Source organism: Bufo gargarizans, chromosome 5, assembly GCF_014858855.1.
Source record: "Bufo gargarizans isolate SCDJY-AF-19 chromosome 5, ASM1485885v1, whole genome shotgun sequence".
In the NCBI taxonomy this organism is placed as follows: Eukaryota; Metazoa; Chordata; class Amphibia; order Anura; family Bufonidae; genus Bufo; species Bufo gargarizans.
Window position 1 is genome coordinate 472,617,973 of NC_058084.1, and position 15,048 is coordinate 472,633,020.

At 38.8% G+C, this 15,048-nt stretch overlaps 1 protein-coding gene across 1 annotated transcript in view; it reads left to right on the plus strand.

Moving 5' to 3' along the window:
• LOC122939529 (highly reducing polyketide synthase PKS6-like) overlaps positions 1-14,845 on the plus strand; it is a 29,702-nt gene extending 14,857 nt beyond the window's left edge. Inside the window, exons 5-7 of the mRNA XM_044295596.1 lie at positions 4,054-4,257; positions 8,809-8,990; positions 9,356-14,845. Coding sequence (XP_044151531.1) covers positions 4,054-4,257; positions 8,809-8,990; positions 9,356-14,845 — 5,876 coding nt within the window. The remainder of the gene's footprint in view (positions 1-4,053; positions 4,258-8,808; positions 8,991-9,355) is intronic.
• The last annotated feature ends 203 nt before the right edge of the window (positions 14,846-15,048 follow it).

Genomic DNA, 15,048 nt, shown 5'->3' on the forward strand with positions numbered 1-15,048 from the left:
TATATCAATACTTTCTGATTGGGTGGATCAGATAGGACACCTTATTCCAGTCACTGAATAGGTGAGCCACTAAACAATTTTTGCAAATCTACTTTCACACTAGCATTTTCAATTCCGCTATTGAGATCCATCATAGATAGATCCTATGACGGATCTCAATAGCGGAAGAAAAGGTCTCAGTTTTGTCCCCATTCATTGTCAATGGGGACAAAACTGAACTGAACAAAATGGAATGCACTAAAATGCATTCTGTTCCGTTTGATTGCTCTCCAATCGTGGACACAATAACGCTGCAAGCAGCGTTTTTCTGTCCGTGATGTGGTGCGAAGCAAGACAGATCCCTACTGACACACAATGTGGAATAGACTTCCTCAGGACGTGGTCACAGCAGGAACACTGGATAGTTTAAAAAAGGGTTTAGATTAATTCTTGAAAGTAAACAACATTAATGTTTATGAAAACGTGTAGAAATCTGAGTCTCATTTCCTTCTGGGATTCGTGTCCGCACCCATTCCTTGGTTGAACTTGATGGACTTATGTATTTTTTCAACCATATTAACTATGTAACTATGTAACACAATGTAAGTCAATGGGGACGGATCCGTTTTCTCTGACACAATAGAAAACGGATACGTCCCCCATTGACTTTCAATGGTGTTCATGACGGATCCGTCATGGCTATATAAGACATAATACAACCGGATCCGTTAATGACGGATGAATGCGGTTGTATTATTGTAATGGAAGCGTTTTTGCAGATCCATTACGGATCTGCAAAAAACGCTAGTGTGAAAGTAGCATTAGCTGTAGCATTACGTTATTTCCATATTACAGGCAGGTGTAATTTATCACCCTGTACATAAGTCTGCAGTGGAGTGAAATTTTTCATAATTAATCTGTTCTGGTAGTGATACAGTTATATGCTATGACCAACAAACAGTTACTTGGGCCCACGAAAGAAACGGTCAATGGCAAAAATGTTGCTGTAGACAGGACAAGTAGCAACAGAAGAAGGGGGGATGGTAGCACCCGCGACAATATGCCACAGCTGCCACTGTCATCCAGCGGTCATGTTTTGACCAGCTGTATTGAAATGGTTGACATAATTTGAAGTGAAGACAGATAAACACAGCCAGGAATTGCTTTGTTCTTCTGATACCATGCTTAATTTGCATGGCCCAGGAACTGCCTCTATGCCCTCATCTGTTCTGAACCTGCCTCTTGATTTTGCTGCTCCTTCTGCTAGCCAAGTAATGATACCTGCCGGCTCTGCTGCACTTTTCAGTGACGTTGAGCTTTGTGAGGACAGTCATCAGTTACAGGCCAGCTGTAGGATGATGATGCAGATGACCCTGACAGACCGTGGCAGTATGCAGTGGAGATCGAGGCAGGGAGGCCCTCCTAGTCCCTTTTGCAAATGGCTAAATGCATGATGTCATGTTTGTGTAGGGATGATTACTGGCTATCCACATTGTTAGACCCTCACTACCAGTCAAAAAGGGGGGGGGGGGGCATTTATTACACCTTCTGAGAGGAATGCAAAAATGGCCTACTATAGAGACATGCTGTGTAGTCAGTTGATTGCTGCCTATGAGCACCATCGTCCGTCCTCAGGAAGGTCTGACTAGGGAGGACCCTCTGTGCTCATGCTGCACTGCCATGACTGGTGAAGAGGGAAAGCAGGAGCAGTGCCAGTGCCAAATGCAGTAACTTCAGTCTGGAGTCTATGATGAGCAGTTTTCTTCAGCCGCCTAAAGAAGAAACCACCCAGCAGCAGCAGAACCTCAACCAGCAGGTGGTGGCATAATACGACTGTACCCTGTCACCCATTATCCAAGACTTGGCCCAGCCAAACTTGAATTTTAGCCACAACTGGCCGAATTTGCCATGGGAATGCTTTCCTGCCCTGCCAATAGTGTGGCATCAGAGTGGGTGTTCAGTGAGGCGGGGGTAGTGCATAGTTACCCCTAAGAGAATTCGCTTTCCTCCCAAAATATTGGGAGACTAGCATTCATAAAGATAAATCAGACATGAATCAACCAGGATTTCCAGACACTTATGCCTGATACAACAGAATAGATTGTTCTGCCACTAATGATCATACTGCAGTGTGCTGCCACACTGGATTATTCTGCAAAATCTGGATTATTCTGCAATCTGCTGCTGCCACCATTCTGATGCTGCCACCCGCCTGATGCCTCTGCTGCAATTCCTACAATGGGGCTTCTTGGCCTACTGATATGTGTATGTTACTATTTTTTTTGAAGGATGTGCATACTACTGGGTCTTGCTATGACACTGTTGCTGTTTGCTGTTTTTCCGTTCTGCTACTACAGTAAACTGCCACCATCTTGTGCTAACTCTGTCATGGGTTGACTAGTGTCACTGACACTGCTGCTACCCCCCCCCACTCTGCCATGGGGGCGCTATTGTCCGTGTTACTGCTACTGCTGTTGGCCCCCATCTCCACTCTGTTATAGGGTCATTATTGTCCCTGTTACTGCCACTGCTTTTGGCCAGCATCCTTACTCTGTCATGGGGCCACTACTGTCCCTGTTACTGCCAATGTTGTTGGCCCCCATCCCCACTCTGTTTTGGGGCTACAATATATTATCCCTGTTACTACCACTGATGTTGGCCCCAGTGGCGGATCCAGAGCCTGGTCCAGATTGTTTTGTGGCGTCGGGAAGAAAAATAATGTGGTGCTTATAAAACAGACTATTTTATTTAACCTACCGTACAACTCTAACCTTATTTAAAAACAGTCACATTTGTCTTTCCAAATTACGGATCTTAAAAATTACAAATAGGTGACATTTAACCACATATAACTTTATTATGCAACAGTTTTGGAGACATTTGGGGCATCTGTGGGGATAATACTGTTATGGGCATCAGTGGATGACTCTGTTATGGGGGGGGAGAACAGGGGGAGGAAAGAGAAGAACTTGTGGAGGGGCCAGGGGTGTCCTGGAGCGGCCAGGGGGTGTATTGGAGCCAGCCAGTACCCCCTTCACACAGTATTTATTAACCCCTTTCAGCAGTCCCCGAGGGGTTAATAAATACTGTGAATGGGGGACTGCTGAAAGGGGTTAATAACTACTGTGAAGGGCCTTTCACAATAGTTATTAACCCTTCTCAGCAGTCCCCCATTAACAGTATTTATTAACCCCTTTCAGCAATCCCCGGCAGCACAGGCCAGTTAGTAATACCTAATTTCTCCCCTACCCTAGTTATTACAGTCAGTTCCCCACTACTCCCCCCATGACCAAACTTCCCCCCGGCCCTTTCAGTTTCAGCAATCCCCATTCCCCGGCCACAGCAAAGTCCTCAGTCTCAGTCTCAGACCAAGTTGACAGTGACACTACTTCAGCGCAGCTAAGCTCTGAGAGTCCTGAGACTGAGTCTGTTCCTCCTGCTCAGAGCTGCTCCTTCCTTCCACTTCCCGCCGGGCCACGCGCCTGCAAACCAGAATTGACTGGTCTTGCGCGAATCTCAGGCAGCGTGTGAGGTCAGTGCACTCTGCGCAGTGACTTGATTCGGATGATCTGATCTTGTAAGTATATGGGCGATCGAAATCCCTCTCTCTGACTCTCTCTCACTATATTCTCGAAGGGGGGAAATTGACCCGTTGCCCCCGCTGGATCCGCCAGTGGTTGGCCCCCCATCACCACTCTGTTATGGGGCCACTAATGTCTCTGTTTATCCGTTTTGACATCACCATTTATTTTTCTGTTCTTCTTATCCGTCAGAAGAACAGAAAAAAAAAGGATCCTATATTTTGAAAATCCGTAAGGCCTCTTTCGTATTTTATCAGTATTTGTAAGCCAAAAGCAGGAGTGGGTTCAAAACATAGCAGAGATGCAAATATTTCCATTACGTTTTATCTCTGTTTTTGACCCACTCCTAATTTTTGGCTTACAAATACTGATCAAATACGGATGCAAAATGCTGACTAAATACTAACCGTGTAAAAGAGGCCATTAAAGTCCTGCATGCACTAGACACAATATAAGTTCGCTCATCACTATATAAAATATATATTTTTTACAGGTCTCATGAACAGAGATTCAGAAAGCATCTACACTCAATGTGCTGATAACATTAAACATTTTCATGGAACTGGCACATCAACATCCATAGCTGCCAATCGGATATCATATTGTTTCAATCTGACTGGACCATCATTGTCCATTGACACTGCTTGTTCTTCTTCTCTTGTTGCTTTACATTATGCCTGCCAATCCATCAGACAAGGTACATAAGCCTAGTAGATAAGAATAACATACCGTATTCTTGACATTTTGTTAGCATTCTTTTCATTCTTTTGCATCATTGCATTTGTTGAAATCATGGCTTGTATTTTGCAAATGAGTTGTACTCATGTGTATTTATTTTCTGTGGAAATGATTGCTACAACTCTCTTTAGAAGTTTATTAGGACATTTAATATCCAACAAAATGCCCATGGGACAGTAGCTTAAATTTCTAGAAATATTTTAATAAACTTAGATTTTACCTGGAACTTTGCAATAATTTCTTTGGATCTTTATCAAACCCTTCCTCTGCACCTGAGAAGATCCTTTAATGAGAGGTCAGTGGGATATTCTGTTTTGTGTGTACTTATTGTGGTGCTGTTTTAAGGTACACGTTTAACCCCTTCCAGCAAAAGCCAGTTTGGTCCAAATGGCGATGACACATTGACACATTGTATTTCATCTTAGTGGTGAAGTTGAGTTGCTATGTTTTACCTTTATGTATTAAAAAGTGCAAAATTTACTGACATTTTTTTAGAAATTAGCAGTTTTCTAAATTAGAATTTTTCTGATTTTAAGATAAATAGTGATTCCTCACAAAATAGTTATTAATTATTCCCCATTTGTCTACTTTATGTTGCCATTATTTGGTCAATTTCATTTTATTTTTAGGATGTTAGAAAGATTAGAATTTTGAAAGTAATTCTTGATATTTTCAAGAAAATATTCAAAACATTTTTAAGGACCAAGTAAGTTCTGAAGTGACTTTAAAGGGTTTACATAATAAAAACGACTCAATAATGACCCTATTTTAGACACCGCACCACTCAATTTATTCAAAATTGATTTTACTAACCTTGTTAACCCTTTAGGTGTTTCACAGGAATAATAAAAAAAGGGTGGTAAAATGTATAAATGTCAGAAGATCTTGAATATTACGATCCTTTACTTCTGCACCCTGCCATGTGCCCATGGCAGGGTGCACATTTTTTTGTGTGCAGATTTTCAATTTTTGTCCATTTTTCCTGTAACACAGCGAACAACAAAACTTAATATTTATTACTCTGATTCTGCAGTTTACAGAAACACCCCATATTTGGCGGTAAATCTGTTCATGGGCACATGGCAGGGTGCAGAAGTAAAGGATCGTAATATTGTTTTTGGAAGGCTGATTTTGCTGGAATGTTTTTCAGGTGCCATGTCACATTTGAAGGAACTGATCGAGGGTTAAAGTGAATGCGTTTCATAGAATTTAGAAACTCTATGCTATGAAAATGAAAAATTACATCTTATTTCCAATAGAATGTTGCTTTACCCCAAATTTTCATTTTCACAAAGCTTAACATGAGAAAATGCACCCCCAAATATGTTATGCATTTTTTTCCTGAATATGCCAACAACCAAATATGTGAAGTTTACGTATTTAATTTTTCATTTTTAATAAATTATAAATATGTGGATATGGGAAAAGGCAATTTATTAAAACATATATTTTTATTTTATTTCATTAAAATGTATAAATTTTTTTACATTTTGTTTTTACTTTTTTATTTTCACACTTTTTTTTATCAAGTCCCACTTGAATATTCAAGATCTGGTGGGGATGATGGCTGTACAAAGTACTGCAATAGTCATCTATTGCAGTGCACTGTACTGTCAGTTTTACACTGACACTAAGCCTGATCAGACCCTCAGGGTCTGTCAGGCTTACTGTAGAAACATGGCAAGCCTGGACTTGACTTTTTTTTCTAACACATGAGCAACTTGATATTGCTCCAACAGCACAAAATACCGCCCCAGTAGCTTCCTCTCTGGCCAGTTCTAGTAGCCACACTCTGTTTTACTCTTCCTCTTCTCCAGTACTCTCTAATTAAGATATGTAAAGGAGGCTAAGGAGATGAGAAACAGGCAAAAGCATTTAGCCAGTCCCACCTTCAGCATTTTGCCTGGTCATTCAGTGCTACCAAACATGGAGGAAAATACAACACTACATACCTATTATATCCAGTTACATCACCTCTAATGTACTGTATATGTACTCTTTCCTCATCTTTACCATTCAGCCCAGACCACCATGACAGCTGTTTTCAACCACATCTTATCTCACAGACACCTTAGGTTCCTCACTTTTACAACATCTCCCTAACTTTCTCAACACAAACTCCCCGTCCTGGTGCCCCAACAGTGTCATCCTCTTTCCAATGTTCCCTTGGTAAACATAATACCCCCTACATTATCCCGAGTAATAATATTATTCCCAATATTGCCTTTAGTAATACTACTGGCCCTATAATGCACCAGAACTAGTAATGCCCCTACAGTACCTTCAGCAATAGGAATGTATAGTTTCCCAGTGATGTTTCCTTTTGAGGCCCTGGTATTAAAAATACCCCCCTAGTTTGCAGCGACCAGGCAGAGGAGACAGAGAGGATGTTAGTGGTAGTCATGGCTCAGATGATGTGATGGTACTCACAGTTTATGGTAGCTGTCTCCACTCTGGCGCTCCCTAGGGCCAAGCAGTGACTGGAAGGAAAACCCTTTCTTACCTACGGGCATACCCTGGCCTTAAGGGTCCTGCCAGGTGGTAGTTAGGGTGCCATTGGTGGTGAATAGTTTGGCAAGCCACAAGGCTGGAGAACTGATGCAAATAGACCAGTGGATGTATGATGGATTCAATAACCAGGCCTGTTAGTTTCAATAAATAAGTCTTTACTGAAGTCAAAAGGGGAGTAGTAGTACATACAGCAGTAAAAAACACTTTGAAAGCTTATAACAGTGCAATCCTTTATTTTAAGTACATCTGCAGTTCCCAGACTAAGGGGGCAGATGTAAGATACATATGGCCAGTCCATCTCAGAGTATAGTAAGGTCCTTTAGCAATATTTCTGCTCACAATATAAAAGTATTTCTGCCATAAACAAGCATAATACATTGGAAACTACGGGATAAGGTGGCAGTTTTGTTGGTACTATTTTAGGGTACATATGATTTTTGGTTGCTCTATATTACACTTTTAGTGAGGCAAGGTAACAAAACATAGCTGTTTTGGCACCATTTTTATTTTTTGCTATTTACAACATTCATCTGACAGGTTAAATCATGTGCTATTTTTATAGAGCAGGCTGTTACGGATGCGACAATACCAAATATGACTAAATTTTTTGGTTGTTTATTTCAGTTTTACATAATAAAGCATTTTTGAAGTGTCTCCACATTCTGAAAGCCGTAGTTTTTTTTATTTTTTAGGCGATTGTCTTATATAGGGGCTTATTTTTTCAGTATGAGATGATGGTTCAATTGGTACTAATTAAGGGTGCATAGGACTTTTTGATCGATTGGTATTACACTTTTTGAGATGTAAGGTGACAAAAAAAGGCTTTTTTTACAAAAATGTATTTTTTTACGGTGTTCACCTGAAAGGTTAGGTCATGTGATATTTCTATACAGCAGGTTCTTGCGGAGACGGCGATTCCTAATATGTCTACTTTTTTATTTTATTTATTTCAGTTTTATACAACAATATCATTTTTGAAACAAAAAAAAAAATCATTTTAGCGTCTCCATAGTCTGAGAGCCATAGTTTTTTTTATTTTCTGGGCGATTGTCAGGTAGGTTATAATTTTTTTCGGGATGAGATGACGGTTTTATTGGCACTATTTTGGGGTGTATATGACTTTTTGATCGCTTACTAGTACACTTTTTGTGATGTAAGGTGACAAAAAATGGCTTTTTTGACACTGTTTTTATTTTAATTTTTTTATGGTGTTCATCTGAGGGGTCAGGTTATGTTGTATTTTTATAGAGCAGGTTGCTATGAATGTGACGATACCTAATATGTCAACTTTTTTTTTTTTACATTTAACACAATAAAAGCATTTTTGAAACCCAAAAAATCATGTTTTAGTGTCTACATAGTCTGAGAGCCATAGTTTTTTTTATTTTTTGGGAGATTGTCTTAGGTAGAGGCTCACTTTTTGCGGGAGGAGGTGACGGTTAGATTGGTATGATTTTGGGGGGCATACGTCTTTTTGATCGGTATGCACATTTAGTGATGTAAGGTGGCAAAAAAAATTTTTTTTTAGCACAGTTTTTATTTTATGTTTTTTGACGGTGTTCACCTGAGGGATTAGGTCATGTGATATTTTTATAGAGCAGGTCGATACGTACGCGGTGATACCTAATATGTCTTTTCTTTTTTTTCCCCAATTTTTTTTACAATTTGTGATCCCCCTTTACAATGCATCACAATACTTCTGTATTGTAATGCATTGGCTGTAAATGTATTACAGATTGTAATATGCTTACAGCCTGCTTGTCTGTGAGATCCAGGGGGCTGCCTTCCCTGCCATAGGGTCCCCATCACAGCAGCACGGAGACCAGATGGAAGCTCCAATCCCCGCACGGACATCGCACGTACCGCGGTCAGCACTGACCATGGCACATCAAGGGTTAATGCTCCGGCATCGGTGATTGTATTATAATTGTATTCTAATGAACTAAAATAAACAAACAACATGGTTTTTGTTACTAAGGCTGATACCTTTCTTAAATAGGTGATTGTTGTATGGCGATCTGCGGAGGAGTCAGTTGTATCATTGAACCTCGTATCTATGTTGCTCTTAGTAAAGCAAAGATGATTTCTCCGGAAGGGACAAGTAAACCATTTTCCAACAAAGCTGATGGATATGGAAGAGGAGAAGGCTGTGGTGTTATTCTCTTAAAACCTTTGAAAAAGGTATGATTTCTTACATTTTAATAAATCACAATAGTAATTCTATTTACATTTTGTGGCAAATACAAAAAAGTTATTGCTTATCAAAATGAATTCACAGGAGCAGATTTATCATAGCCAGGCAGTGTACTAGTGTTGAACCTAGACAATATGTTGACAATCTATCTGGAGGATAAGTCACATGTTAAAGAACTGAAAACATTTTAATTCTAGAGAGCTATACATGTAAAAAGAAACTTGCTATATTTAAAACATTTTACTAGAAATTAAGCATATTATTATATTGGTTATATATTTCTACAGTACATAATATATACATGCGGGCATGTACTTTATAGACTTCTTATATATTTTCCTACATTTTACAGGCAATTGAAGATTGCAACAAAATCTGGGGTATAATATATAAAACTGCAGTTAACCAAGATGGGCGGTCAGTATCACCAATCACCAAACCATCTCAATACCAACAGGAGAAATTAATGCAGCAAATTTATAAAACCATAAATCCATGTTCTGTGCAGTATGTTGAAGCTCATGGTACTGGAACACCAATTGGAGACCCAACAGAAGCTGCCAGCTTAGGAAACATCTTTGGGAAAATGCGTCCTATTGGAATTAAACCTCTAAAGATTGGATCAGTTAAAGGGAACATTGGTCATACTGAATCTGCTGCTGGCGTTGCTGGGTTGATAAAAGTTCTTCTCATGATGAATCATGAAATTATTCCTCCATCTCTACATTATTCTAAAGAAAGTGGTATAAAAATTATTGAGGAATCAAATCTAGAGATTCCAACCAAGCCTCAAAAATGGCTAGAGGACATTACATTTGGAAGAATAGCAGGAATAAACTGTTTTGGGTTTGGGGGAACCAATGCACACGTTGTTGTTAAACAATATAAACAAAAAGATCCTCAATATCATTCAAAAAGACCGGTTGAACTTTTTATTTTGTCTGCAGCTTCCAGCCAATCACTTCAACTCTGTATTGAAGATACTAAACAAAAGTTAAGAAAGACAACATCCTTAACTCTGGAGAACCTGGTCTACACAGCAGCTTGCAGAAGAAGTCATCTAAATTACAAATACAGAATAGGATTTCTGGCCTCTTCCTTAACTCACTTACAACAACAGCTTGAAATTATGAAAAAAGACACTGCCCAAGTGATATCCAGTCCCAGTGTTGCATTTGTGTTCTGTGGGAATGGGCTCATTTATAAAGGGATGTGCAAGATGTTACTAGAACTTGAGCCAGTGTTCAAAAATAAATGTATAGAGATAGATGAGGTGATTAGAGTCTACACTCCGCTTTCTGTGGTACAGTTGTTGGAGAAAAAGTTTGACGAGTTCTCAAGGCCAGATGTGGCACAGTTGCTGCTCTTTACAATTCAGGTGTCATTAGTAGCTCTTCTGAAACATTGGGGGGTAAAGCCAGACTGCATTCTAGGACATTCAGTTGGAGAGGTTGCAGCAGCACATTGTTCTGGACTTCTTTCGCTAGAAGACGCTGTCAAAGTCATTTATTACAGGAGCACATTGCAATGCAAAGCTGTTGGAGGGAAAATGTTGGTAGTTGGAAATATAACAGTCACTGACGTATCAAACTTAGTTGCATCCTACAAGGGGAAAATTTGCATTGCTGCTTATAACAGTCCTACCTCATGTACAGTTTCTGGAGATGGTGAGACAATAGACCAACTCAATAAAAAACTGTCCAAAGATTATAGTTCACAGGATATATTTCTCCATGTACTTGATGTTCCTGCTGCATACCATAGCCACATGATGGATCCTATATTAAATGAGATAAAAGAGATGCTAAGGGATTTACAGGAACATGATCTTGAAGTTGATCTTTTTTCAACAGTGACAGGAAAGCCTGCATCCAAAGGAGATTTCACCACTGGTGATTACTGGGGTAAAAATATTCGTGAACCAGTTGCCTTTCAACAAGCCATAAAAGCTTCAGCAAAAGATAAAGAACACACTCTTTTCATTGAAATAGGTCCTCGGAGAGCACTACAAAGGAACATAATTGAAACTTTAGGCCCCAACACAACAGTATTACCTGCCTTACAGCCCAATAAAGAGTATGAGACCATCTTTTCCATGCTGATTGAACTTTTTACACACGGATATAATCCTGACTGGTGTAATGTTTTTGACGCATATAAATCTTCTCCATCAACAATTCCAAGATACCAATTTGATCACATCAAGCAAGATATTAAATTTGAAAAAATTAGACAGGGGAACCAAACAGCATCCAGTCCTAACCACCCATTAATTCGTAGCTTGAGTGAAGATTTCACTGAGTTCCAATGTATAGTATCTAAAACCATTACACCCTATGTCTATGAACATACAAACTGGGGATCTGCCCTCATTCCAGGTGCATTCTATGTAGAACTTGGATTGGCAGCTGCATCTATCAGCTTCAAACCTAAACTGCCCTTAAATTCTTTAAAAATCAGTGTAATATTTTCCAACCCTTGTGTTCTTCAACAAGACTCTGTTGACCTGAAAATCAAGCTACACCAAGAAGATAAAGTAACTAATTTTGAAGTTCTAACATCACATGTTTTTGCAAGTGGGAAAATCCGAAAACATAACTCTATAGTAAACACAGTCAAAGGAATCTCAGTTGAACAGATATTCAGTAGATGTACCACTATTTTCAAAATTGAAAATATTTATGAGCAGCTTTCTACACTTGGATTTGAATACGGGAAGGCTTACAAACAGCTGGGTGATGTTCATTATGGAAATGATCTCAAAGAAGGGATTGCCAGACTGAAAGTGAGTGAAGAAGTCAGAGAAACAATGTATGAGTACCACATCCATCCAGTCATTTTAGACTGCTTTCTTCAAATGGGAGTTTGTGTGGGATCAAGAACAAAAGACTCAGCTATTTTCCCATCATCCATAGAAAGTTTAACGATTCTACAGCCTCTTCAAGAAGAAATGATGATCTACATGAAAACAATAAAAACAACAGAGAAGTACATTGAGTTCTGTGGATGTTTTGTGGATAAAACTGGTTCCATTTTAGTAGAAATAAAAAGTGCTAAGTTGTCATTATTAAAACAAACAGAGAACAAACAAGTGAAAACTTTTTACCAAGTTGAATGGACACAATGTTCACAACCCAGTCATATACCAGAACACGAGCCAAAAATGTTGATTTTTTCTGACACTCTTGGAATAGGTGAAAAATTATCAACGTACATGCGGAATGAACCTAGCTATGTTATGTTCAACAGCTGGGATTCAGATTTTCAGGCACAAAAGCTTCTCAATAGTGACTGCACTGATGTTGTGTTTATGTGGGGAATCCAAAGAGTATCTGAAGACATTCCAAACAACCTTACACAATATCTAGCAAAATGCTGTGACATCTATAGACAGATGATTTTAGCAGTGAGTAAAAAATCCCCTAAGCCTTCTATCCGTACAGTGACATTCAGAACAGTAGACAGCACAGTAGATAATATTAACCCTGGATTTGCATTTGTCGGAATGACAAGAGCTTGTCTCTTTGACATGCCTGACATAAAATTTCAGCTGATTGACATTAGCTCCACAAGTCCCCAAGATGTTAAGGCACTAGCCCAGGTTGTTCATAATTATAATCCAGAGGACCATCCAGAGATCTGGATTAATGAAGGTTCTATTTATGCTAATGAAATAATCTTCTCTGACACTGAAAAGAGAACAAGGCAGATCGATTCTTTACAGAAATCTGATAATTTCACCCTTTACACTTCAGAGCCTTATACGGTAACTAACATTTCTGCTGAACAGTCTAATCACAAATTATCTGACCTTAAAAGCAAAGACTTGGAGATTTGTGTTGATAAAATTTGCATCCACACAGATGATTATTTTCCTATTAGCCTTTCAAGCTGGAAATATGGGAATGCTTTGTACTGGAACTCTTTGACTAGTGATAAGCATGAGCTTGTTGCTTTGGATTTTGCTGGTATTGTGACTGCCGTTGGCAAAGGCGTTAAAAAAATTCAAGTTGGTGATCGAGTTGCCGCATGTTATCCAATAACTGCAACCTCTAAAGTCACTCTTCCAGAAAATGTTTGCTACTTAGTCAAAAAAGCTCCAGTGATAAGAAATGCTCCTTGCATCTCATTCTTTGTCTTAGCCTGGGAAATTTTGCACAATCAACTACCATGTGCAAAGAATAAGTCTAAACTTGCTATTTTAACATCTGATGTAAACTCAGTCTTATGCAGAGTTTTGTCCAAGACAGCAAAGCAGAGTGGATGGGAAACTGTAATATCTGTTGGAAGTAGGGAGGTTGATAAGCAGTGCACTTCAATGGTTATTCTTCCGACAGTGGGAGATGTCTCTAGAGAAGTTCTTAATGCACTACCACTCCTCAAAGATGTGGTATTAGTATCTGATCATAAAAATGATAAAAACTGGCGAAATATAATTCTTAGCAGCAATGAAGACTTTCAAATACACTTGCTTGATATTTCTGCTATTTTCCAGAAGGCATATCTACAACAGCATGCAAAAAAGCTGCATAAGTGGCTTTATTCCATTACTTCAAAAAACACCATTATCATTCCAAAATGCTTGATTCAACCATCATGGAGAGAATCTGACTGTCATATTGGAGAAACCAGCTACTTTACTTCTCAGTCCTTACCGGTAATTGAGCTAGACAATAGTATTGTCTCAGCAATACCAATGTCAGCACCCAATCCAATGCTCTTCAAAGATAAAGCTGTTTACATTGTCACAGGTGGTCTAACTGGTCTTGGATTTGAAACAGTGAAATTTATTGGGAATAATGGTGGTGGCCACATAGTGATTCTATCCAGAAGAAAATCAACCCCTGAAATGGAACAACACTTAGCTGAGATTCAGAATCAAAATGAAACTACCAAGATTGTCACTATATCATGTGACATTTCCTGTTACCCAGAGGTTAAAAATGCCATGGATTACATAAAAAAAATATTTCCGAATATCCCAGTGAAAGGTGTCTTCCACAGTGCTGTTGTTTTTATTGATAGGATTCTGCAGAATCTTAGCTTGTCCCTGTTTGAGAAAGTTCTTAGCCCAAAAGTAGATGGAGTTGTGAATCTTCACCTTGCCACATTAAACATGAAACTTGACTATTTTGTTTGCTATTCATCTATTGCTTCATTTGTTGGAAATTCAGGACAAGCAAATTATGCTGCTGCCAACTCCTTTCTAGAAATGTTCTGCAAATACAGAAGGAATATGGGCCTTTGTGGACAAGCGATCAGTTGGGGTGCCCTTGATCTTGGAGTATTACTCAATCAGTCTCAAGTGCAAAGAATCTTAGAAGCAAAAGGAATACTTCTCTTGAGTACTGTGGAAATTCATGAGCATCTAAAGAAATGTCTTCAACTAAATAATCCAAGTCAAGCAATATTCAAATTTAACCTTAAAACCACGTATGAAAACCTGATGTCCCAAATCCCAGCACTAAAAAGGCGGCTCTACAATGTGGTACTAGGAGAGATGAATAGTTGGGAGCAAACATCAAAAGAAAACCAATCTTCCAATAGTAACAATAGTAACAATGAAACATGTGAAGATTATATTTTGTTAGTAGTTACTGAACTCACAGGAGTCAGCCCAAATGACATCACTATGAGTACTCTTCTCAGTTCTCTGGGGATTGACTCAATGTCAGCTATGACATTACAAAGTCATATCTTCAAAGACAAAAATGTAAACATACCCCTGGTCAAACTACTGGATCCCAACACAACAATCTCAAATCTGGCATCACTGATTAAAGAATTCACTGGTGATAAAAAAGAGATTGGAAGCGAGATAATAGAGGAAACTCTACTGTAAGAGGGAAACAATTAGCCAATATTGGGCAAAATTTATTGAATTACTTTTGCTTACAGCATTCATTGCACATTAAATTTATTGAATTACTTTTGCTTACAGCATTCATTGCACATTTATTGATGTATAGCAATACATTGTGATGTGATTTTTATGTAAATAAATTACTTTATCATCACAAATATTTTTATATCCTTCAATTAATC